Source organism: Mauremys mutica, chromosome 1, assembly GCF_020497125.1.
Source record: "Mauremys mutica isolate MM-2020 ecotype Southern chromosome 1, ASM2049712v1, whole genome shotgun sequence".
Taxonomy (NCBI): Eukaryota; Metazoa; Chordata; order Testudines; family Geoemydidae; genus Mauremys; species Mauremys mutica.
Genome location: NC_059072.1, coordinates 87,713,030 through 87,737,523, shown reverse-complemented (window position 1 = coordinate 87,737,523; position 24,494 = coordinate 87,713,030). Strand labels below are relative to the sequence as shown.

At 43.6% G+C, this 24,494-nt stretch overlaps 1 protein-coding gene across 2 annotated transcripts in view; it reads left to right on the top strand.

The window, feature by feature from the left end:
• Window positions 1–3,321: 3,321 nt before the first annotated feature.
• SLC5A8 (solute carrier family 5 member 8) overlaps window positions 3,322–24,494 on the top strand; it is a 31,803-nt gene continuing 10,630 nt past the window's right edge. Inside the window, exons 1-11 of one of the 2 annotated variants that reach the window (XM_045001260.1) lie at window positions 3,322–4,212; window positions 7,754–7,819; window positions 11,040–11,091; window positions 11,942–12,009; window positions 12,444–12,598; window positions 12,763–12,903; window positions 16,971–17,100; window positions 19,485–19,573; window positions 21,505–21,617; window positions 23,103–23,170; window positions 23,488–23,574. In XM_045001260.1, the coding sequence (XP_044857195.1) occupies window positions 3,874–4,212; window positions 7,754–7,819; window positions 11,040–11,091; window positions 11,942–12,009; window positions 12,444–12,598; window positions 12,763–12,903; window positions 16,971–17,100; window positions 19,485–19,573; window positions 21,505–21,617; window positions 23,103–23,170; window positions 23,488–23,574 (1,308 nt within the window). In that variant the 5' untranslated portion in view covers window positions 3,322–3,873. The remainder of the gene's footprint in view (window positions 4,213–7,753; window positions 7,820–11,039; window positions 11,092–11,941; window positions 12,010–12,443; window positions 12,599–12,762; window positions 12,904–16,970; window positions 17,101–19,484; window positions 19,574–21,504; window positions 21,618–23,102; window positions 23,171–23,487; window positions 23,575–24,494) is intronic. The other variant, XM_045001261.1, reaches the window with a different exon arrangement.

Below are 24,494 nucleotides of genomic sequence, written 5' to 3'. Positions count from 1 at the left end.
CATTAGCTTCCCAACCCCAGGCTGATCTGGAAATCAGGAACGCCACTCCTTAACCAGGCCCTCCCCTGGGGCCTAACTGGTTAATCAGGGACCAGAGCATGGGATCAGTTGCTGATTCCCAGCTCTCTGTGTCACAAGGTGGTTGGGAAATTTCCAAGGCAATGGGGTTTCTTTTACCATCAGAAAAAGTCGGTTCATTGAAATCAAAACTTTTAGCAGTAACGTAACAATTTTGACAAAACTTTCATCAGGAAACGTTCCCAGGTCCAGGATTTCAGAGAGAGAGAGAGAGCGAGAAAGAGAGAGCGAGACCCCAACGTAGCCTCTAGTCCGGAGGGCTAGGGGCTATCGAGCCTGTCAGTTCTCTTGCTCCCCTTCCCCCTCCCCCCACCCCACTTGGAGCTGGTCCCACTTTGTATAAATAATGAAATATTCATTGACTCCAGAGAGAGAGAGACTGACTCCTTACCCGGGTGTTTAGGACATCCAGCGGGGATGTAAGAGACCCAGAGTCAAGTCCCTGCTCTAAATCAGGTAGAACAAGGACTTGTAAATGGGGCTCCCACACCACAGTTAAGTGCCTATATGTGCTTTAATCCTCAGGCTATTGGCTATCTGGAAGTGGGGCTGCTCTCATGTGCTCTTGCGTTTTTTCACCAAGAAAATTCTGAAGGTCTGTTTTTCTTCCAGTGCAAACAATTTTCAAAACCTCACGATGTTTTGCAAAGTGGAATCCTTGTCTTTCAGCCAGCCCTAATCCTGAGTTCAGATGACATAACTCCATGCACAGTAGAGCCTTGCAACCCAGCCCCAACCTCAACCCAACTGGACCTGACTACAAATGTTGGGTTCGGGTTGGGCCAGGTCTAAAAACAACCCAACCCCCTTGGTTTGGGTTGTCTCTGATCACCTCCTTCTGACCATGGGGTCGGCGCGGTGGTGACTGCATGCCCTACTTCTGCCACCTGGCTGTACTCGGTGTGCTGAGGCCCAAGCATGCCAATGAGTCGCAGAGCTTCCCACTTCCCAGCATACACAGTGCAATCCAACTTGCATCCGAAGAAGTGGGTATTCACCCACGAAAGCTCATGCTGCAAAACGTCTGTTAGTCTATAAGGTGCCACAGGATTCTTTGCTGCTTCTACAGAACCAGACTAACACGGCTACCCCTCTGATACTTGACAGTGCAATCAGGCAGTGGTGGCTGGCAGGAGTGAGGCATGCTGCATGCAGCTACTGCTGCATTGACCACATGGGCAGGAGGCAGCTGGGGACAGTTCACAGGCCCAGGGTGTGAGGAGCGGGAAGACCCCTTTAGGCTGAACCCCAAGAAGGGGTCAGCAGCACTGACACAGTTTTGGGGGGGAAGTGTTGGGTTTGGGTCAGGTCAGTTCTGAAAACAGCTCAACATGCTTGGGCTGGGTTCAGGTCTGCTGTGCTCAGCTTGGGTTCAGGTCCAGATCATGCCTTAAAATTAGGCCCAAGCAGACCTCTAATGCACGCTCTCTGATATCACTTTGCATACTCTAATCCCATTTAAGAATAAATTTCTGTGAAAAAAGTGTTTATTTTGAAAGGTTTTCATCATAATTGAGTTTTTAAAAAAATATAAATACTATTTTTATAGATGGACATTGATATCCTTACACACATGCTTTGCGAGCACTTTCAAAATATAACCAACACTCAGCAGCCACTGAAAGCTTGATTGGATTAAAAAAATCTTGTAGAAATGCAGTATTATGGATTCAGGATTTTATTTTGTAGTAAACAGAGAGCTGGTGAAGATTCTGTAACATGATATTGTGCTAGATGTTTGAACAGCGTGATGCTCAGCTAGTAATTAGATATGGGGAAATAGTGTAGGGAATTGTAGTCAAACAGCCATTTCAGTGTCCTGCAAAAGACGATTGGGACCAGAGATGTCAGTTCAAGTTTTCAACAGTACCTAACTGACTAAGAGGTCTTGTGTAAGCTCGAAAGTTTGTCTCTCTCACCATCAGAAGTTGTTCCTGTAAAAGACATTACCTCACCCACCTTGTCTCTTTAGAATTCTACGTCTAATTGAAAGTCAACTCTAGGCTCTTAAATCACATAGGTATTGTTGAAAATGTTACCTGTTGATAATATCTTCTAGGAGTGAAGCAGAAAGCTCCATCTATTGCTAGTAAATCCTTTCCCTGGTGAGACACTCATTATTTGAAGACTGCATGTGCAAACACTTCAAAGGAAAGTCCCACGGGCTGACACAATTTTGAATAGTTCAAAGAGGCCCTAATGTGCCAAATCTAAGGAAATCCATTCTGGTGCCATGTAAACCATTAGAACACTCAACCAACCGCTTTGGGGCTTCATACAGCTAGTAAGTAATGTCCTCATATAACCTGGTCATATTAAAGATTTAATTTGCAGGGTTGCAGTTATTAAAAATGTCTTATCTTTTCTTTTGGGAAACCCGATGCCAATATCTTTATCTGAATATGGAATGCTAGAAAACATCCTGGGAATGGAAAGGGCACTATTTATTTCTCCAGGTGACCAAATGCCTTTGATGAAGGTGCATGTTGGTGAGCAGTCTCATTCTAAGGAGATCTCTTGACTAGCGGTACTGTTGATCCTGAGGTTACCTGAGTATGGGGGAAAGGGAAGATGTGTTAAATGGGTTTCTGACTATCAAAGGGTTTGCTACTTGCCTTGCTGTAGGGAAACAACACCTATGCAGTAGTATTGAACATTACAGGATTGTAGATAATGGCTACATGTTAGAGCAGTGGTTTTCAAGTTTTTTTTTCATTTTTGGACTCCTAAAAAAACTTGGAATGAAGGTGCAAACCCCTCTGGAAATCTTAAACATAATTTGCGGATCTCCAGGCAGGGGCGGCTCTAGACATTTCGCGCCCCAAGCACGCGCTTGGCGTGCTGGGGCCTGGAGCCGCCCCTGCCTCCAGGGGTCCAGGGACCACAGGTTGAAAACCACTGATCTCTGGAACAGCCTACTATATAAGCAGCCATACACAACTCCGGGGGCTGTGGGCACATAATGGCAGGAACTCCTGGTAAGTGCTGGGAAGAAGCAGGTGAGTGTTTTGAAGGCGGGCTGATTTCCTCCCACCCGCAAACCTCTTAATCATAGGGATGAGAGGGACGAGTATGTTGAAATGAATGACGCTGTGCCGCCAGCGAGATAGGGCTGAGGTCATATTAGCACCTTCTAAAGCCCCCTCCCTCTTGATAAAAGCCAGACGCAATATTCTTCGCGCAAGAGCTGAGAGAGACATTTAACAGCTAATCTTCCTCCGGGGTTACTCTCCCATAGTGTGCCCACGCGATACCGCGCTGGGAGGAGGCAGAGGGTAGGTGGATCTTGGGTATGCACCGCCTGCCTGCTCCTCTGCTGAGCTGGTTTCTGTCAACCACTCACCTGGGACTTTTATTTGGTCAGGGCTCTTGGTGTTCCCAGTTCTGCGGCCGTGCAGCTGAGCCTACGTGCGCCTAGGGACCAGCACCGGTAAGGGGAGCAGAGAACGGTCCCCATAGCCCCCAGCGGGTCCGGGACACTCAAAAGCGCACGGAAGCGCAGAGAACGGAGCTCGCAGAGCCGGGCACGGGGAGTGCGGCGCGCAGAGCCGGGCACAGGGCGCACTGAGAGCGGGGCGCACAAAGCCGGGCACAGGGCGCACTGAGAGCGGGGCGCGCAGAGCCGGGCACAGGGCGCACTGAGAGCGGGGCGCACAAAGCCGGGCACAGGGCGCACTGAGAGCGGGGCGCGCAGCGCCGGGCACAGGGCGCGCAGATCGAGAATCGCTGGCTGCCGGCCCTCGCCTCCAGAGTTAAACACCCCCCTCCACTGCGAGCGCCCCTGCGGCTCGGGCCATGAGCATCGGGCACTTCACCGTGTGGGACTATGTGGTGTTCGGGGCCATGCTGCTGGTCTCCGCGGTCATCGGCGTGTACTACGCCTTCGCGGGCGGCGGCCAGCAGACCTCCAAGGACTTCCTGATGGGCGGCCGCAGCATGAGCGCCCTGCCCGTGGCGCTGTCCCTCACCGCCAGCTTCATGTCGGCGGTCACCGTGCTGGGCACCCCGGCGGAGATCTACCGCTACGGGGCCATATTCTGCATCTTCGCCATCACCTACTTCCTGGTGGTGCTCATCAGCGCCGAGGTCTTCCTGCCCGTCTTCTACAGGCTGGGGATCACCAGCACCTACGAGGTAAGCGGGGCTGCCGCTTTCTCCCTCTTAGGGAGCACTAGCCCCATTCAGCATCCTCTCTGTGTCCTCCATACATACCGATCCCCTGTGCCGCTGTGTCTCTCAGCAGCGTCCCTTAGGTGGCCTTGCCTCTCTACTAGCCGCCTCTTCCAGTTGATATTTCCTCCTTGCAGAGGCCATGGCAGGTCTCTTCCCCACCCCCAAGATCTCCTGTCTCAGTAGACTCATTCCATATGGGTTTGCTCCTGGAGATTGTTAGCACTCCAGATTTTCAATCCAAACTGGGGATTTAGTTTTGCACAGATTGGTTGGTGACTTGGAATAAACAGTAAAACACAAAGAAAAGCCCTCTAAAATAGAAGCCCAAACTCTCAATCCTGGGGGCCTTCCTCAATTTAAGTTCCTAAATCCATGTTGAGGCACAAAGGCCCAATCCAGCAGAGCATTTAGACACCCATATGAACAGTCAAGCATATGAGCAGTCTTACTGATTTCACTGGGACTTCCTCTTGCATTTACAGATAAATAGGTCTCTGGATCAGGGCCCTAAATAGCAGCGGCTGGATTTTCCATAGTACTTATACAATGAGATCTGCAAGTGCTCAGCATATGTGAAAGTCAGGCCACTTCTTTACCTAGGTGCCAAAATATGGCTTTAGAAAATTAGGGCTTGATTTTCCACTGCACCCCAGCCCAGTGAGGTAAAGCTGCACAGAAGCAATTTTAACTTAGGCCTCTGGCATAAAGTCCCTGAGGGATCTAGCCTCCATGGGGAACTGGGAGTCTTGTTGACATCACCCCTTCACTCTTCCTGCATCTTGCCTTTTCTTACACCAAGCAGTGAAGTTTCTGCACAGGAGGCGGAAGAACAGCCTCCATTAGATTCTCCCCAGCATAGGGGTAGTTCTCCTGTACAAATCTCTAGCTGCCTCAAGTTGACTTTGCACCACATACGTTTTGGGCCCTTACTTCTGACTAGACACTAACTCCTGAAAAAGACCAGTAAAAAATGCAGTATTATTATAGTGCAGCCATTAAGTTCATTCCCTGCAATGATAGTATGAGCAGACTACCATAGTGCAAACACTTCTTTTTGTTCACTGAAGAGTGAAACTCTGCCTCTCTGCATGCATCCATTCAAAATTCAAGTGATGTTTAAACAATTGCAAAGACTCAAAGACGAATGCCAGCGCTTTGAAATAATGAGATATTTGTATCAGCTTTGATTGATCTGATTGGCGAGTAAAGGAGATCTCCTTTTCCCAACTGTACATGGATGTTTCTGTTAAGACAAGGGAATGAAATTTCAGGGTAAAAAGTCAATTGAAGCCATGATTGACTGTTAGTTGAGGATCTTGAGTCTTAGCCGATACTGTAGGCAGAAGGTTGTGGTTCATGCTTAGGGCCCTACTGTCGTCAGATGTCACCGGTGTGGTGCTCTGCTGTGCAAAATGTTGATAACAGTTGGCTGTGTGTGTGTGTTCCCTCTGTGTGCTGCCCCAGCTCTGCAGATAGCTGACACAGCAGACCCTGACAGAACCCCCAATGACCACAGACTCCGATAAGGTATGAAGGCACCCGGCCAGGTTTATTGCCAAATGAAACACAGTAATAGTTTCCCGCAGACTCTACAGGACATACTACGAATATGTGCCCCCTGACAATGGACCGGCTCAGTCAGTGGCGGGACTCTCCACAGCCCCTTAGGCTGGACCAAGACAACTCCTCGGGGGTGAATTCTTATACACAGGTACAGGCAAGTTACACATCACACCTGATGTGTTGAGGTGCAACCCCTCTACATAGTAAGGTGCCGCCTATCACCTTGTACACGTTGGTTCGAACAAAACAACTCTATCAATCATGTTATCCTTTAGGACCATGTCTTCCTTGTTATCTGTGTGGAATGTGCTAGTCCTTGACTGTTCTGGTACCATCCTGGCACATATTTATATTACTAGTGCTTAGTGCTCAGGTATGTGTATAATTGCAGCATCAGCCTTCTTCTTGCCAGCTTCTGTGAGCAGGACCTGCCTCTGGCTCACAGCTTAACTTTGCTTTATGTTGGCAAAGTCTTGACCATTACTTTAGTCCAGGCCTTAGGTCTCATAGTATACCGGGCCTCTGATACAAGGGTTTATGCTTCCGGGCCTTATCTTACCACACCTACCAAATTCACGGCCATGAAAAACGCATCATGGAACATGCAATCTGGTCTCCCTCCGTGAAATCTGGTCTTTTGTGTGCTTTTACCCTATACTATACCAATTTCATGGGGGGGATCAGAATTTCTCAAATTGGGGGTCCTGACCCAAAGGGGAGTCGCAGAGGGGGTCACAAGGTTATTTTAGTGGGGATCGTGGTATTGCCACCCTTACTCCTATGCTGCCTTCAGAGCTGGGTGGCCGGAAACCGGCGGCTGTTGGCCGGGCACCCAGCTCTGAAGGCAGCACCCCACCAGCATCTGGCAAAAGTAAAGATGGCAATACCATACCATGCCACCTTACTTCTGCACTGCTGCCTTCAGAGCTGGGTGGCCTGAGCATGGCGGCTGCTGACTGAGGGCCCAGCTCTGCAGGCAGCAGCGCTGAAGTAAGGGTGGCAATACCATACCATGCTCCTCGCCAAGAGCCAGTCTCTGGTCATCCCGTTCTGAAGGCAGTGCCACTGCCAGCAGCAGCACAGAAGTAAGGGTAGCAGTACCACAACGCCCCCTACAATAACCTTGGACCCCACCACCACTCCTTTTTGGGGTAGGACCCCTACAATTACATGACCATGAAATTTCAGATTTAAATAGCTGAAATCATGAAATTTACTATTTTTAAAAGCCTATGACCATGAAATGGACCAAAATGGACCATGAATTTGGTAGGGCCCTATTTATGCTGTATAAGATCTGGGTATTATTATTATTAATTTATTATTATACACCATCCCAGATTGGGTTTATGTATAATGCTAACAGACAGTGAATGCCTCGGCCAAGTGCTGCTGGTGGTGTTACAGTAGCAGGCGATCCAGATTTAGATGACCCAGTTAAACTGAAAGCCTTCTGCCCATCTCAGGCAGCTGTTCTGGTGCAAATGAAAATCTCAGCAGTTTTCAAAGAGGGTAGAGATAACTCTTTCTTCCTCCTCACAATAAAAAAAAGTTATATTCACTCAAAACTAGTTAGAATTGAAGCTAAAGGCATAACAACTGCTGGATTTTGTCCAGTCACAATGTACAACTATTATCTGTAAAGTGCTTTAAGACACCTGTGCTAGAAAGCGCTACATATGTATGTATATATGACCAAACTCTCTTCTATGTACTCCATCTTGTACTGACTAGGTAAATATTTAGCTTCTCTCAGGTTTAACTAAATGACAGTGATGTCTGCAGAAAACAAGATCAGGTTGACCATGACCATCCATGTGAATATAAAAACTGTTACTTCTGCTGAACAGCAATATCTTTTCTTACAGGAGATTTCTTAATACCATTTCTATAAATGTAAATTTTTGGCATCAAAGTTGTTTATTCACCTCTTTTGCAGTATCTGGAGCTTCGATTTAATAAATATCTGCGTCTTTGTGGGACAATCCTCTTCATTATACAAACGGCAAGTAAACCTCAAACAGGTTCTTTGATCTTTAATAGCCTTTAACATTACTTTAGTGTGGTGTAATTGGTAGTCATGTGTAAGCGGTTGCTAAGTTTATTGCGAAATATCAGAAATTGACATGAAAGAAAGAGACAAGGAAGTTCTTCATACTACCTAGTAATGAAGAGCATACACTGTCCAGTACTGCTCTTTGTTCCTTGAGGATCCTTGAGTAATCTGATTGTCTAGGGAACTGTTGCACTAAACACACATTGCAATGCTAGCTGGCTGCTTGCTACTTGGCACTGGTACTTGTCCCTTCCTGTAAAGCAATACAAACCCCTCAGAGATATAGAAAGCACTAGGAGAATAGTGGAACACCAATATATTTGAATACTGATGTCATCTCACCCTAAAATAATATTCACTAAGAAACTGAAGGCTAAAAGTAGGACAAGCTATTCATAAACCACAGAGAAAAATAATTCAATACATATTAGAAACATGTCCAAGGAAATATGTATTTCTCTGTGCTAAAGCTTATATCTGAAACTGTCTGGATCATTAAAAGGAAGATTTTTAAAAAATAGTATTTTACCGTTTTGCTGGTATAATTTGTATTGGTCCTATAACCATCAGAGTGTCATTTTTTCTTAATATAGGAACACTACCTAAATAAAATGAAGAAGTTGAAAGATTAGATCTTGATCCTTTTTTTAAGTTAAACAATATCTGATAATGATGTGGCAAGAACACGTTTTGTCCGGGATGCCAGAAAGCAGATGGGAAAACATTCACTGCACATTAGAAAGCTATTTTTCTATGCTAACTCACTCAAAAAGTTTGCCGTACCATGCCAAGCTGACAGTCGGCCAGGTACTCTATAGTTTGTGAAGGCTACAAGTTAGGTGTAGCTTGGTCAGAAAACAGGTGTAAGTGACAAAACAGTGTAACGCACTGATAGAGCATTCGCTGTGGAGCTAGCTCCTGAGCTGTTGGGGGGGATATACTCAGCACACCTCAGGAAGAGTGTGGAGGGAAAGGGTGGCTTGACGCCACCTTTGCGTTTCCCCAATCTTGGAGTGAATTTGGCCCTTAACGTAATTTAGAGCAGCCTATATGTTAAACCTGGATGCCCACAGTTTCAAGGGGCCATTCTGGCACCTGAACATTGCAGGAGTGTAGGGATACCCTGACCAGGCCCCCTTTCACCAGGGGAGGGGGGCGTTGGTGGAGGTGACAGTGGAAAGGGGATGGGCATAGGAGTTGCTATGGCAGCCCTATGGTCACCAGAGGATTCCCCAACATCAGGGGAATCCTCTGCAGCCCTGTCTTAGCTGAGTTTATGACTTCTTTGTGCTACAGGAATGGTGTGAAGCAGCCTTATCTGGGCCAAAAATCTGGCCCAAAGTACACAAAACAGTTGTAAATGGCACCAGTTTGGAATTCTGTGGGGAAAGAGAAAATTCAGCGGCTGGTTTAACAAGGTGCTGTCCCCACCGAGGTCAATAGGAATATTATCGGTGTAAACCATTGGAGGCTGGCTATACGATGGTACAAGTTAAAGGAGCCGGGGAGTGGCTTTATTTTCCTCTTTTGTTAGTTGCTTGTTGTGTTACAGGCCAAGAGGATGGTAGGAGGGCGTGTATGTTATACACGTAAGTTTGCACACTTGCTGAATTCCAAGTAACTGCAGGTTATGATACTTTCCCACTTACGCATGAGTCAGAGTCTGATGTCACACCAGTGTAAATCAGGAGGAACTCAGCTGAAGTCAGTAGCTTTAAATCCCATAAAATAGGTGTAAGTGAATGCAGAATCAACTCCTCAATGTGTAACTTACCCCACTGCTGATGTTGTTGTTGAATTTGGTCCAGAGACTTCCATGGAAGTTGCACCTGTTTACTCCAAGCTACATCTCTGTGTTTGGCCTTGTGGAGTTACACCAAGCTGACAGCTGGAGGGTTGTTGTTGTTTTTTTAAATCTCCTTCCTCTGAAGCAGCAGGGGTGACTATGGCTGCAGATGAGACATTGGATGGGGATGCCTAGGGCTCTGAGGTGGCACCAAGTGTTTTCCCTCTCAGGTGGTTGGCTGGCTGATTCTTTCTCACATGCTCAGGGTATAATTGATTGCCATATGTGGGGTTGAGAAGGGATTTTTCCCCAGGTCAGATGGGCAGTGACCTTTTGTTTTTTGCCTTCCTCTGCAGCATATGGGTACAGGTCACCTGCCTAGATTATCTGGGTGGAGCTCACTTAATAATTTCTCTGCCATTATAGAGGCCTCAGGCACTGGTGCAACTGGGTCCCTCCTATTCTCTGCTTGTGGCACATCACAGTCTAGTCTCTTGTGGGCTGTAATACCTTGGTCTAATCTCAGTGGTTGGGTTTAGTGTGCAGGTTCTGAGTGGTGTTGGTGGCCTGTGATATACAGGAGGTCAGACTAGATGATCTAGTGGTCCTTGTGGTCTTAAACTCCGTGACTCTAAGTCCAAGGCTGAATTTGACCCAACAGTTAAAAGACAAGCAGGATTTTAAAATAAATAAATCAAACTACTATAGGTGGTATCAGTACTGGGTGTCCCATTATGATAATAATCATAAGGGAAAAGATTTGTTTGTCTATATCTCTTTCCAGTGAGGGATGGAAAATCAGACCCACTCACAACCCTGTATGTGCATGTCACCCTCCAATGTCGGCAGCCTGCAGTGGCTATAAACCCTAATTACTACACCAGAATAACTATTTAATGGCACAGCTCTAGTCCCGGTTAATCTGAGTTATGTTTGCATATTGAGTGCCATTAACATTGCAAGAGATTTCTTGGCAAAGTATTTGCCAGCCTCAGCATTTTTTCCTCTTTCCACAGGTTTCTGCAGTATGGCATTTGTATGTGATCACTGCATTTTTTAAACAATATGATACTTTGTAGAAAAGCCAGGAAAAGTTGAAGAGAGCCTGGGCATTTAAGAGCCATTGTGCAGTAGTGTTCATTTTAGGAACAGTGTACCGTGAAGAATGCGATACTAGGTAGCCTCTGACTTTTTCCTTATAAATGATAGGAATTATTACTTAATTCAGCACAATACAGTATATGTATAGGTATACATATATAGACTCTATGTATACCTATAGCTACATTTCCCTATGTGTACTATAAGTGAATTACGGTAGTTTAAGTAGGTATAGAACAAGTTACTTTTCATTTGATTTAGTATTTCTTTTATCCTCCTTAGATTTTATACACTGGAATTGTTATTTATGCTCCAGCTCTGGCACTGAACCAAGGTAAAAGGAAAATTTTACATTTTACAAGGTAGTTTGTTTTATTTTGTTATTTTTTTTTCAATACATAAAATGATTAGGTTTTTCTGACAGACATCAACATAAGTAAATTGGGTCCAATTAAGAAGAAGAGAAGAAGAATGGAGATATACCCATCTCCTAGAACTGGAAGGCCATGGAGTCAAGGCCATTGAGTCCAGCCCCCTGCCTTCCTATCAGGATCAAGTACTGATTTTTGCCACAGATCCCTAAGTGGCCCCCTCAAGGATTGAACTCAAAACCCTTGGGTTTAAGCAGGCCAATGCTCAAACCACTGAGCTATCCCTCCCCACAAGCACCTGGTGACTATTTGCCTAAATGAAGACTTCAATATTGGTCCGGTAGTTGTGACAGATCTTATAAGAGATTGAAGACTTCAGGACAAATTCAACTCTCAGTTACCCTGACTTGAATGGGACTCCCTTATTGTCTACCTGCACAAATCCCATTGTGTTGAAGTCAATGAGATAACTCATGGGCTTGAAACGTTGGGCTATAGTCTTAGTTGTTAAAATTTTAATTAAAGGGAAATTAGTCCTTAAATGCAAAAATATTTCTAATTGCTCAGCAGTTTGTAAAGTCTATCACAACTGTTGCTATGAGTTGGTTATATTCTTAGTCTGTCAAAGTCACTTGGTTTTAGTGCACAAATCATTTCAGTGCTATTGTTATTATTTTCTACTTTTCTGTTTAAAATGGTTCTAATCTTTCTTTTTCAGGCAATCAGACCAACCTATAAATCTGTTTGAAGGTTAAGGGATTTACTTTTTTTCAAAAACAGTCTTTGCAGTTGTACATTTTCCCTCTTTTTCAGTCACAGGATTTGACTTGTGGGGTGCAGTGATCGCAACTGGAATAGTCTGTACATTCTATTGCACACTGGTATGTCGGCAGTTAATTTTAAAGAACCTCCCTTCTTATAACTGCTTAGTTAAAATACAGAACAACCTTCCACTGTAACGTAGCATACAAATATTGAGTTTAAACTTGAATGAAGATAGAGGGCCAGGTCATCCTCTCCCCTGCTCCAAATTGCATATGGAATACACCCTCTGCCTGTGGATCTGCCCACTCCCACGTGGAAAGGGCTGTGGTCATCTCTGTAGCACTGTTTTCTACTCTCCCAGGTAGAGACTGGCCAGGCTGGGGGCAGGAGTGGTTGGGGCTCAGAGAAACAGATCACCTCACTCTGCCCTTCCCAGGGGATTTTCCACAGGTGGGGATGAGCTAGCCCATAAATTAGAATTTGCTAAATTTATACTTGCATCTTAATTTCATGCTCCTACTATACATTGAATCTGCTATTCCTCACACAGGGTGGTCTAAAGGCAGTAGTCTGGACAGATGTTTTCCAGGTTGGAATCATGGTAGCTGGATTTTCATCTGTAATTATACGTGCTGTGGTGGTTCAAGGGGGAATCGGCCGCATTCTAAACGATTCCTACCATGGAGGAAGATTAAACTTCTGGGAGTAAGTTTGTAAATACTTAGGCTAAAACATGACCAGCTTAAACAATCTTAAAGGTGTTAAACTGCATCCACACGGGTTTACAATTGAATTAATTCAACTGGGGCAGAGAGAGAAGCACCATTTTTGTCCATATTCTGAGTCTGTTATTTTTTTCTCCTATTTAGCTTTAATCCCAACCCGTTGCAAAGACATACCTTCTGGACAATTCTCATAGGTGGGACCTTCACCTGGACTGGCATATATGGGGTCAACCAATCTCAAGTTCAGAGATACATTGCCTGCAAAACCAAGTTCCAAGCAAAATTGTAAGCCTGCGTGTGGTCAATGTAATTCTTCAGTGCCTGCCTTTAGTCACTATCTGTTCTTCATAAAGGGAGATTTTTAAATGAATGCTTTAAATTTATATAAAACCTGTTCATGAAAGGTAGTAACAACCTGTACTTTCTGCTTCATGAACAAAGACAAAAGCAAATTGGAAGAATAAATGCTAGGATTTATAAGTTTTATGACGCTGGTATTCATGTACACAAATAGTTGTATTAAGTTCATTTTGCAACCTAGAGACCAAATTGTATAGTTGTTATTTGTGCAAAGCGTCTAATTACACCAGATCCTGGCTTGGTACTATATTAAACTTAACTCAGTGAATGGGAGTTGTACCAGAACAATATTAAAGGATTCAATCATAAAGCTACTGAAATTGATTGCCCCATGATAAAATTGCTGAAGAATCACGTACTTTGATTTCAGAATAGTTAGTGACCTTCTCCTGAAGCTGTAAGCAGCTGGATACTGGCGATCAGTAAGCTTTCTCTATAGATTTACTTATGTGAGAAATGTATGAAAAATAAAAAAGCATTCCCCATAATACAATGCCATAAGGTATAGGAAGGGACAGTATTTTGGAGGTTTAATATTTTTAAAATGTGGGCAAAATAATTGAAATAATTTCCCCCCCCCCCCTGGTGAAAGCTATATTTTTAGAATTAAAATGTTTAAGGCTAAAGCAGTGAGAAAAACTAGTTTTGTAGTCAATCATATTTATGACAGGAATGAGTTGATATGCATCATCATTGTATCTCCAGTGCCTCTTCCTTGGTTATGCTGCTTTGTTCAGAAGGTCAGCCTTTACACAGACAGAAGGCACATCTCACTTCTATAATGGATTGCTCACGTATGGGAAAGAGCTTCATGCGTCATGCCTGTATTGCATGTCATTGATGTTGACTCTTCCAAGCATCCCTAGCTGAAGCTATATTACTTGTTTGCATCCCCCCTACCCACTGTGCAATGGGATCCTTTAAAGGCATCCTGGAAGCAGTTCAGTTGTGACCAGAGGAGTCTGGGAGTGTGGCACCATTGGAGTCACATGGCCAGACCTGCTGTGAAGATACAGCAGTTCCACGTGTAAGGCCCTAGCCTCCCAGGAATCTCTGCATGAGCCCTGAAGCCTTTCCATATTAATGGGATACCCCTGCCCTTATTGGGGAGCACTTCTGGAAATCTCTGCAAGGAAAACCTCATGGAGATCTCTTTATTTAGCTCCCTTCTGTCAGCTTTCCTACAGGCAAGGGCAAGTGAGTTTCCAGGCATAGAAGCTGCTAGCCACCCTATCTGTGCCTGAGAATACGATCATTTCCTGAGGCATGGATAATTTTCAGCATAAAAACTGCATCTCCACACAGGTGTAAACACTGGCAATACACAACTGCCTAGTTTCTTTTGCAAGAACCTTAAAACACCCACAACAAGATTCACTAATGCCCTGCTCCTTGTGTAGTCATTTACACCAGTGCACAGTAGATGTAAAATGCTACCACATCAGAATGGTAGCAATTTACACTCACATTACACTGATGTAAAAGATTTACAAGGTGCAGTACAATGATGAACTGGGCTCACAGAGTGAATGATTTCACAGGTCCTAACCCATGCCTTCTGGTAATGCATGAAACTATGGGTTGAGAAGAGTATCTCAGGATTCTTGACTGTCTCAGAAAGAATCTATCTCACCCCACCCAAGATATGCACCTGTAGTTTTGTGACGAGAAAGCACAACCAAGCAACCTAGATTCTTGTATTTGAACAACGACATATTCACTTACAAGAAGTACAGGTGTTTAAAGTGGAAGAATCACACATTTCAGATAAATGCAGGTGTGATATTGACTCATCAGCCTACTAGTTTATTACCTCTTATTTTCCCCTTACCAATCCTTGGCTTCAAAGAACTCTTCAAAGGCACCACACAATGGTTTGAATGTTGAAATCTTAAATTCTTATTAAAAAGAAAGACTTGCATAGTCTTCCCAGACACAATGCCAGCTTTGCGGAAGAGTATTCCACCCAGCATTGCTCATTCAGAATTAGTGGGAACAACTCATTTCTTAAGTCATAGAGTGTCACTCTGAACTAGGATTTACATCAGGACAAGATCAAACAAACACTGATTGTCATTTGACACCCAGCCACCAACATGGTTTAAAAAGAAGATTTGAAAATGCTGTGGGTAATCGGGGAATGGTCATACTTTTCTGCCTTTAATCACTCAATTGACAGCAATTTTGTTTAATTTTTAACTATAGTGGCTTAGGCTAAAACATGCTACTTAGAGCCTTGTCTACCCATGAGAGTTGTACTAATTTAACAAAATTCTTCTGCATGTCCATCTTCAATCAGTCTAAGAGTGCTTTATCTCAGCTTAGTTTATAGTGATAAGGAATCAGGTTATGGTAAACTGATTTAAAACAGACTCAACCCTATATGAGAGGGTCCATAACACAGGGTTGGATCATTTTAACTAAATTAGTCTAGAAACAGATTTAGCTAAAGCTTTGCAATTTACATGTTTAGACAAGGCCCAAGTCTGACCACTGGCAGTGGGGTCACCCAATCAGCTTTAACATGCCCAGGTTTTGTTATCAGACACTTAATTTAAGTCAGGTTGTCCCTTGTGCTGATGAGATTTACGAAGTACACCAGGCTGCAGGCTCAATTATATTACACCAGTACACCCAATAACATACATTTCCATCCCCATTAAGATCTTCAAGAGCAGAGCTACTCTCCTGCACATATCCTAATGAAACTTCTAAAGTAACCCAGGGGTTGGTGCACTTTTGCAGGCACTGGAAACACTGAACAGCCTCCTAAGCATCCTAAATGCTGACACACTTGCTTAGATACTGGAGGTACCAATGCAGCTCTGATTGCTTGGCATAGTGGCAGGGCCTCAATGGCAATCAGTGGGCATCAGGCAACAAAATGGCTGCTGGTTGGAATACAATTAATCTTATGGAAGTACAGGGGAAGAACCATGTTCTTGAAGAACATACCACCTGTGGGCATTGTGGGTTGCAGTAGGGCACTGAAGATGAACCAGAGGGTAGAGCTAGAAGTACCTAGACACCTCCAGTAATCTGCAGGAGCTTCACCTCTGTAGAGAAGGAAGCCAAAGTGGACAAGAAGACTGGAGCATTTTTAATAGCCAACAGTGAATGAAGACCTAGGGTAGCAGACTTTGCATTCATGCTTGAAGCTGGAGCCTTTTGGGGCTAGAGCTGTCAGGAGATGGAGTCAGTTTACTACATCAGTCTCCAAGATTACCTAGGCACTAAGGCCTGGTCTGCACTTGGGGGGTGGGGATCGATCTAAGGTATGCAACTTCAGCTAAGAGAATAGTGTAGCTGAAGTCAACGTATCTTAGATCGACTTAGAATCACTTACTTAGCGTCCTCGCGGCGCGGGATCGACGGCCGCCGCTCCCCCGTCGACTTTGCTTCCGCCTCTCGCCGAGCTGGAGTTCAGCAGTCGACGGGAGAGCGATCGGGGATTGATTTATTGTGTCTACACTAGATGCGATAAATCGATCCCCGATAGATCGATTGCTACCCGCCGATGCGGCAGGCTGTGTAGATGTACCCTAAGACGGGAAGCTCACAGTCTGTGTTCAGTCTATTTCCTCCTAGAAGATACAACTCTGAGGGACTCCATGCCAAGTCAGCAGGAGAAGGACATGCACTATGGCAGCCTTCCAAGGTGTGCTGGCTTTGTTACGTCAGGAAGGGGCTCAGCATATGGCTCCTAGTCTATGAGTTACTCTGTGGCTTGTCATGTTTTTCAACAGTTCCTTGTGTTGCTGAGAGTTAGTGGCTTTGCACTGCTTTAAAGGGTAGCCAGCCAGACCACCGTCTGTAACTAGACTAAGAAGTGTTCAGTTAACAAGGTTTCTCTCTTTTTTTTTGTTTGGCTGCCAATGAGAAAGTGAATACAGGTACAGTAGGACATGTTAATCTTTAGCAACATTACATACAGTGCTGTACAGTGCTATGGCTAGCTCTTAACATTGTTGTTTCCTTTCATGTTTGTGCAGATCTCTCTATATCAACCTCTTGGGACTCTGGGCGATTCTTGTCTGTGCAATGTTTTGTGGACTAGCAATGTACTCCATATACCAAGATTGCGACCCATGGACAGCAAAGCGCGTGTCAGCACCAGACCAGGTTTAACACTAAACATCTCAATGGTTTAATAGTTGGGAATGAATTAGGATTGCTGCCTTTAGGGGCTGTTCCCAAGATATGAGGCTGAACACACACATCTCCAGTGTCATGGGTGCTCTCAGGATCTGTCTCTTTGGAAAGATACATTAAGGAACAGTTTGGGACACTTGAAACCCAGGAGTGTATTTTATTTGCAGTAAGGGAGGGCAGGGTTAATAAAATAAGAAACCAGAAATCCTCTTATTCCCTAGTGATACATAGGACAAGGAAGACCAAATATGACAACCCTATATAGGAAACTAGATCATTTTCTTTTTTGGGGGAGGGTGGAGGTTGCTCCCCTGTGCTACAACCAAGGGACCCAAAACCTATGGCTCTCTCTTCCTCCTGAGATCCACATGGCTCAAGGGAGATTCAGAGAGACAAGGGTGGTCTGCATGGAGGCTCCATGCCTCTGCCTTCTCTGCCCCCATCAATCACTGAGTCTGAACCCCCATTCAGAGGATGTGCCCCAGTCTGGGGGGGTGGGGGGGAAGCACCTCAGTTAGCATTCAGTGAATCAGCATGACTGAGGCAAGGAATCACTACAAAGAGGTGGGGAGGGAAGATTTTAAAGGAAGTGGCAGATCCTTCAGTCCCACCACTCCCAGGTTATGGCCCATCGTAGCAGGTCTCTTGGGGCTAGATCAGGGGTGGGCAACCTTTCAGAAGTGCTGTGCCGAGTCTTCATTTATTCGCTCTAATTTAAAGTTTCGCGTGCCAGTAATACATTTTAACATTTTTAGACGGTCTCTTTCTATAAGTCTATAATATATAACTAAATTATTCTTGTATGTAAAGTAAATAAGGTTTTTAAAATGTTTAAGAAGCTTCATTTAAAATTAAATTAAAATGCAGAGTCCCCTGGACCACTGGCCAGGACCCGGGCAGTGTGAGTGCCACTGAAAATCAGCTCCTGTGCCGCCTGTGGCACATGTGCCATAGGTTGCCTACCCCTGGGCTAGATGAAGGGAGCAGTGAGGAGAATAGTGCTATGAAGGCAGCTTTATCCTCTTGGCTTTGTCAGGTATTCGTCCCTTCCAGCTGAATAAAGTATAAAACAGAGGACATTTAAAATTAGAATAACTGGGCAGCATGAAGTTTGGAAACATTATAAAAGCAATATCTTAGAAGCAAGAACACAGATTAGGTAAAATTATAATATTTCTCAATCTATGTGTGATGGGTTGGATCACAGACATCCCCTTGAGGGCTGCCAACCAATGTGCCAAGACTACTTCTGCCCCTGCTTTCCCTGCCAGCCTGGGACTCCAGCACCCTGTCTTGTTGAGCCAGACACACCAGTCTGCTCCAACACAGACCCAGGGTCTGAACCACATGCCCCAAAGCTGCAGACTTGACTGAAAGCAATTTACAGAAGTGTTCCTGTCTTTACCACTCAGCTGCCCAACTCCCAATGGGGTCTAAACCTGAAATAAATCAATTTTACTCTATATAAAGCTTATACAGGGTAAACTCATAAATTGTTCGCCCTCTATAACACTGATAGAGAGATATACACTGCTGTTTGCATACTCTGGGTTAATTAATAAGTAAAAAGTGATTTTATTAAATACAGAAAGTAGGATTTAAGTGGTTCCAAGTAGTAACAGACAGAAAAAAGTGAATTACCAAGTAAAATTAAATAAAACATGCAAATCTAAGTAATAAAACTGAATACAGATAAAATCTCACCCTCAAGAGATGTTTCAGTAAGTTTCTTTCATAGACTGATGCCTTCCTAGTCTGGACACAATCCTTTCCCCTGGTACAGCCCTTGTTCCAGCTCAGGTGGTACCTAGGGGATTCCTCATGATGGGCTGCCCTCTTTCCTCTGTTCCACCCCTTATATATCTTTTGCATAAGGCGGGAATTCTTTGTCCCTCTGGGTTCCCTCTCCCACCTCCCCTGCCCCCTGTCTCAATGGAAAAGCACCAGGTTAAAGATGGATTCCAGTTCAGGTGACATGATCACATGTTACTGTAAGACTTCATTACCCACTTGCCAGCACACACGTATACAGGACTCACATGCAAAACAGAGCCATCTATAGACATTATCCTGGTTAATGGGAGCCATCAAGATTCCAAACCACCATTAATGGCCCACACTTAGCATAATTACAATAGGCCCTCAGAGTTATAGTTCATATTTCTAGTTTCAGATACAAGAGTGATACATTTATACAAATTGGATGACCACACTCAGTAGATTATAAGCTTTGTAACAATATCTTACAAGAGACTTTTTGCATGAAGCATATTTCAGTTACATTATATTCAAACTCATTAGCAAATTTTCATATAATCATATAGAGTGCAACATCACACTATGTTTTTTTTCAGCTCATGCCATATCTGGTATTGGATATTCTACAAGATTTTCCAGGGGTACCAGGGCTTTTCGTGGCTAGCGCCTACAGTGGGACATTAAGGTAATATAATCATTCTGAACTCAATGACATACATTGGCCATTTTTATGCATGCATTTACACAAGATTATTTGCATTTAATTTCCCTGCATGCATATGTTGTTGTTCTTTAAACAGGGAAAAATTAGAAGCTGTTTAATGGGTGCAGCTTAAAAGCTTTTCAGGCTTCACGAGTGGAGCTTCAAATTTCCTAGCATTAAAGCAACTTGGTCTCCACTGTTAACAAACTCCACCAACAGGGCTAGTCTGAGCCTTGGCACTATAAACTCCATTGTCATGAGCAAAGTATGGCACCTACAAGCTCCACCTCACCTTGCGTTAAAGCTATTACTTCACTAGCGGCACTTGTAAATTCCTGAAATCCTGTAGGGAAACAGGGCAGCTGCAGTTTAAGGGAATTTTCTGCTGCTCATCCTTCCTTTTCCAAACCTTCAGAACTGTATTTTAAGGCCATCTCCCTTCTTCCTACGACTTAAGAAGCACATTCTGCTCATTAAGGGCTATTTACAAACTAGTGTTTGGAATTAAGACATACAGCTGTTTTGCGTCAATCCTGTGAAAATGGTCAGAATGTTTTGTTTCAAATGGTGGTGGTAAAAAAAATGCATTTCCCGCCTTCTGATAATTGAAAAACAACTGCAAAGATTTTTGCTTCAGCTTTCCAAAGTTGTATACTTTCTGGCAGCCACCACGTACGGAAAAGTTCAGCCCTTAATGTGAACGTTTTGGATAATCTTGAGTGTTCAAAAATCAGGACTTAGAACGGAAACTGTTAACAACCTTATCTATAGCAATCACACCCAGAGCAACTGGTATAATGCTGTGGTTGAATAATTTTTTGACTCTTAATATTTGTAGATATGTAAGTAAATATGATGATCAGGGCAATACATTTTCACACTTTGAGGTGCAAGCTGATTGCTTGTGAGAGTAATGTATAAAAATGTCCGATACTGCACATTCTGTGGATTGTAGGTGATTGGCACTACAAGAGGCCAGATACTGGACTAGATAGGGAAGAATAAAATAATACTTTCTCACCTTAATAAATTCATGTTTGTAAAGTGCTTTAAAATCCTTAAATGGAAGAGGTTGCAGAAGTGCAAATTATTATTGTAACTCGGGTGTTCTACTTGAATTCTGTTAATTAGTTAATCTTGTCTGACATTGGCCACTGGTGACATTGGCCACAGGAATATTAAAGAGAAGGGAAATAGTAGGCATTGTGGCATGTTTCTCTGTAAGGAAAATGTGTCCTATACTATTCTATATGATCCAGGAGGTTCAGAGTTATTCCATAGTAGCTAGATCTGCTGTCAGGAGAGAGGGGCTGATGTTTCAAGTGTTTGGGACAAGTGGTTCCCTTGGAGTCTATTGAATGCTCACTGGAGCTCATAATTAACCATTGTATGTGTGGAGATGCGTATTTTGTGTGTGCTGTGGTCTGCGCCATGGCAGCCCACTTATTTAAATATGGATTTAGGATCCTAGCTTTAGGCTTCAATTTTTGGCCTGAGCCTGTAGAGTGCATCCAAAATAGTCAATGAAATGGGATGCAATGTACATATACCTAGCCCAAAGGATGCGATACATATTAATGAATTCAAAAACGGGTTTAAAATACCAGTCATCCTTTGATCTATAGCAATATATGTTAACTTTCCTTCCACTGATTTATCTGATTGCTTCTTTTTCTTAAAACATGCATTATCCTCTCTGAGAACAAATATTCTAAGCAATTGCAAAATGTAACAGATAGTGCTGTCAAGTTTATTTCCGTTAGTAATAATAATTTCAACATGTATAGTAGTTACAGCTACATAAGGTCTCTGATATTGTTGCAGAGGAATCTCTCCGCCGTTATCTCAATTATTAAGTGTTTGTAATCTCAGTTCCTAACATACAAAAATGTTTCAAATTTTGTCATCTGCAGCACAGTGTCCTCCAGCATCAATGCTTTAGCGGCTGTAACTGTTGAGGATCTCATTAAACCTTACTTCCGCTCCCTCTCCGAAAAGAAACTATCTTGGATTTCCAAGGGGATGAGTAAGTTTGTGAGGGATGTTTTCCACTTTCACCATAAAGAAAGAGGGCTTGGTTCAGATCTCACTTATAAGGGTGTAAATCAGGAGTAACTTCATTAAAGTCAATGGAATTACACCAGTATGAAACCTGTGTGAGATCAGAATCAGGCCAAGAGTTTTCAGATATGGGGGAGAAGGGGAGCAGCTATTTAAAGTGAGCATGGAAAAGGGCATCTTGTTTGATCTTTAAGCAGTAAAATTATATTGTAGCCTTGTTCAATCTAGATTCCTAATACAAAGCACATTGTATTAGGAATCTAATGTAATACCAAGGGCTTGGGTTGAAATAGGTGTTATTTTTCATTCGGTAAGTCAGAAGGCAGGTACATGGTATGGAATTTTGTAACAAGTCATTTGAATGTGGAATTATTTGGCAGGGTACATGGGTGGGGAAATGTACTGCATCACACGCTCCTTCTAGAAAATGTGAGGCTTCATGACCGCTACGATATACCCTGAAGCCCTCAATCTGTTTAATGCCCCCAAGCAGCTAGTCTCAGAATTTTGAGTTGAACATACAGGACCAGATCCTTAGCTGTTTTAAATCTGTGACGCTCCATTGATTTCTTTGCTAGCTACCTCAGTTGGCATCAGCGGAAGATATGGCCCACAGTGCCCCAGGTAGTTTGCTGGGAAAAATTAACATGTCTTTTTTTATTGTAATAAGCTTAGTAAGGGATAGAAGAGTACAGCCGAGTACTTCACTGTATTCCCAAGCAAGAGAACATGCCCTGCCAGTGAGCACACCAGAGCCGTGAGGGGTGTTACAACAGCATTGTCACCTGAGACTGTGGTTTCTTAAGCATTATTAACTACTTTTGATGCCAGCTTTTGTTTGCTATGGGAATGGAGGCTCACAGGTCTGAACTCTGATAATTGCCTGACCTCTCATATTAAGCACTGGGATTAATGTGTCCCCATGTCATTGTAAATTAGAGCTTTGTGAGTGGTGGATGTAACTAAAGTGCTCATCAAGCATTAGGGACCCTGGGAGAAAGAGACTTCATTTGCTTAGGCTGTCTATATCCTGGCTGTGTGGGCAATTCTTAGCCATGGAACTCCAATAATCTAAAAGTGTTTTCACTGGAACAAAACTCAAGTGAGAAAGAAGATCTGTTCGTCAAATAAGAAGTGTTGGCACAGAGGATTAGAGGAGGAATGTACGTGATTCTTGCTGTGCTTATTATCCCCACTACTCATCCCAACTTCTTTTAAAGATTTAAGCTGTCAACTAATCCTCAGTGACCACATGTTGTAAAAGGATTTGTCATGTTTGCACGATCCCCTCCTGAGGTAATAGAGCACCTGACCTTTTGTTGGTTTGGCCATTCTCAAAGACGATGCTAACGGCCATGTATTTTTGGCTTTATTAGTAGTAGTATTAGACTAGAAGGAAACTTCACTGCAGCGATTTAAAATGATACATTTGTCTTTCTCACCCATTCAGGTCTTTTTTATGGAGGAGTGTGTATTGCCATGGCTGCTGTGGCGTCCCTTCTGGGCGGTTTGTTACAGGTGCATGTTTAACTGCTTTTCACCTCTGTTTCATTAACTAGAAGAAATTTTTGAAAAGAACAATCACTGGCTACTGCAAAATGATTAATTTTCATCCCTTACCTTGGAAATTCTAGGACTGAATCCTCAGCTGGTGTTATTTGAGATAATTCAACAATGGAGCTACACCAGTTTACACCAGCTGAGGATCTGGCCCAGAGCCAACTTGAAATCCTGATTGCAGATATTTCATTTCCTTCCCCACCCTCATGGCATCATGTTGCAGGTTTTGGCTTTGCTGTGTGATACTTGATATAAGACTTTGTTTTCTTCCTCAGGCAGCTCTCAGTATTTTTGGCATGGTTGGTGGCCCTCTTCTAGGACTGTTTTCTTTGGGAATCCTCTCCTCCTTCGCAAACCCCATCGTAAGTATAAGTTGTGTGTCTTGCTGTTGCAAAATACAATAGTAATTTGGGGGATCATTCCCTCCTCCCCCCAATAATTTGTTTTAGGCATCATGGGAAATATTTTAGATTGGCATTTTTCATACATACCCCTTCACCCCCCCCATCCCCATACCCCAATAGTTAGGCAATAAGGCCAGTAGTTTAGTCTGAAAAAATATTGTTAAAAATGGCTAGAGTCACTAATCACTTATTTTCTCCTTGTTCCCTATGGCTAAAGCAGTGCTTTGTCTTCGCACAATGCTGCGGAATCAGTACTGCTGTGCTGTAAACAGCCTAAACAGGGCAGTATGTTGTTACTTTGTGGTGTGACAACATTCACTCCATAATTATGGTCGCAAATTGAATTTCCAGTATAAGCCTGATTTTGGCCACCCTCATCTAAAACACACACACACACACTCCTTAGATGTGAGTTCAAGGTAAATATTATCCGCGAATCAAACTGAATTGCACAAGGCATTCCTGAATGACGACACCCTAACAATGGAGGTGTTCTCCAGAGTTCATAAGGTCTAACATTTCGGTCTCTGTAGCAAGAAGCCTTGAGAGCAGGAGAGAAGTGAAACTCAGTCCCCTGGACACTTGTGAGCTGAGAGATACAGCACAGCACCATAGTTGATAGGAATCTAAATCAAACATTGTTAACTTTTGTATTTGGAGTATCTCTGTGGCCTGCAATGAATTATGAGTGAGATTCATCCTTGCCGAGAGAGCCAGGGCAAGGTCTACACAGTACTTAATTCCCAATTAAATTCTCAGTTAGTCCTTGTCTATGCTGGGGACATTTTTAAAAAAAAAATTGAGCCTGGTTTTAAAAGAAGTAGGAGTGGTAATGTACAGGCTCCAGCCAGGATTTCTATTATAACGGGCTGCAGCTA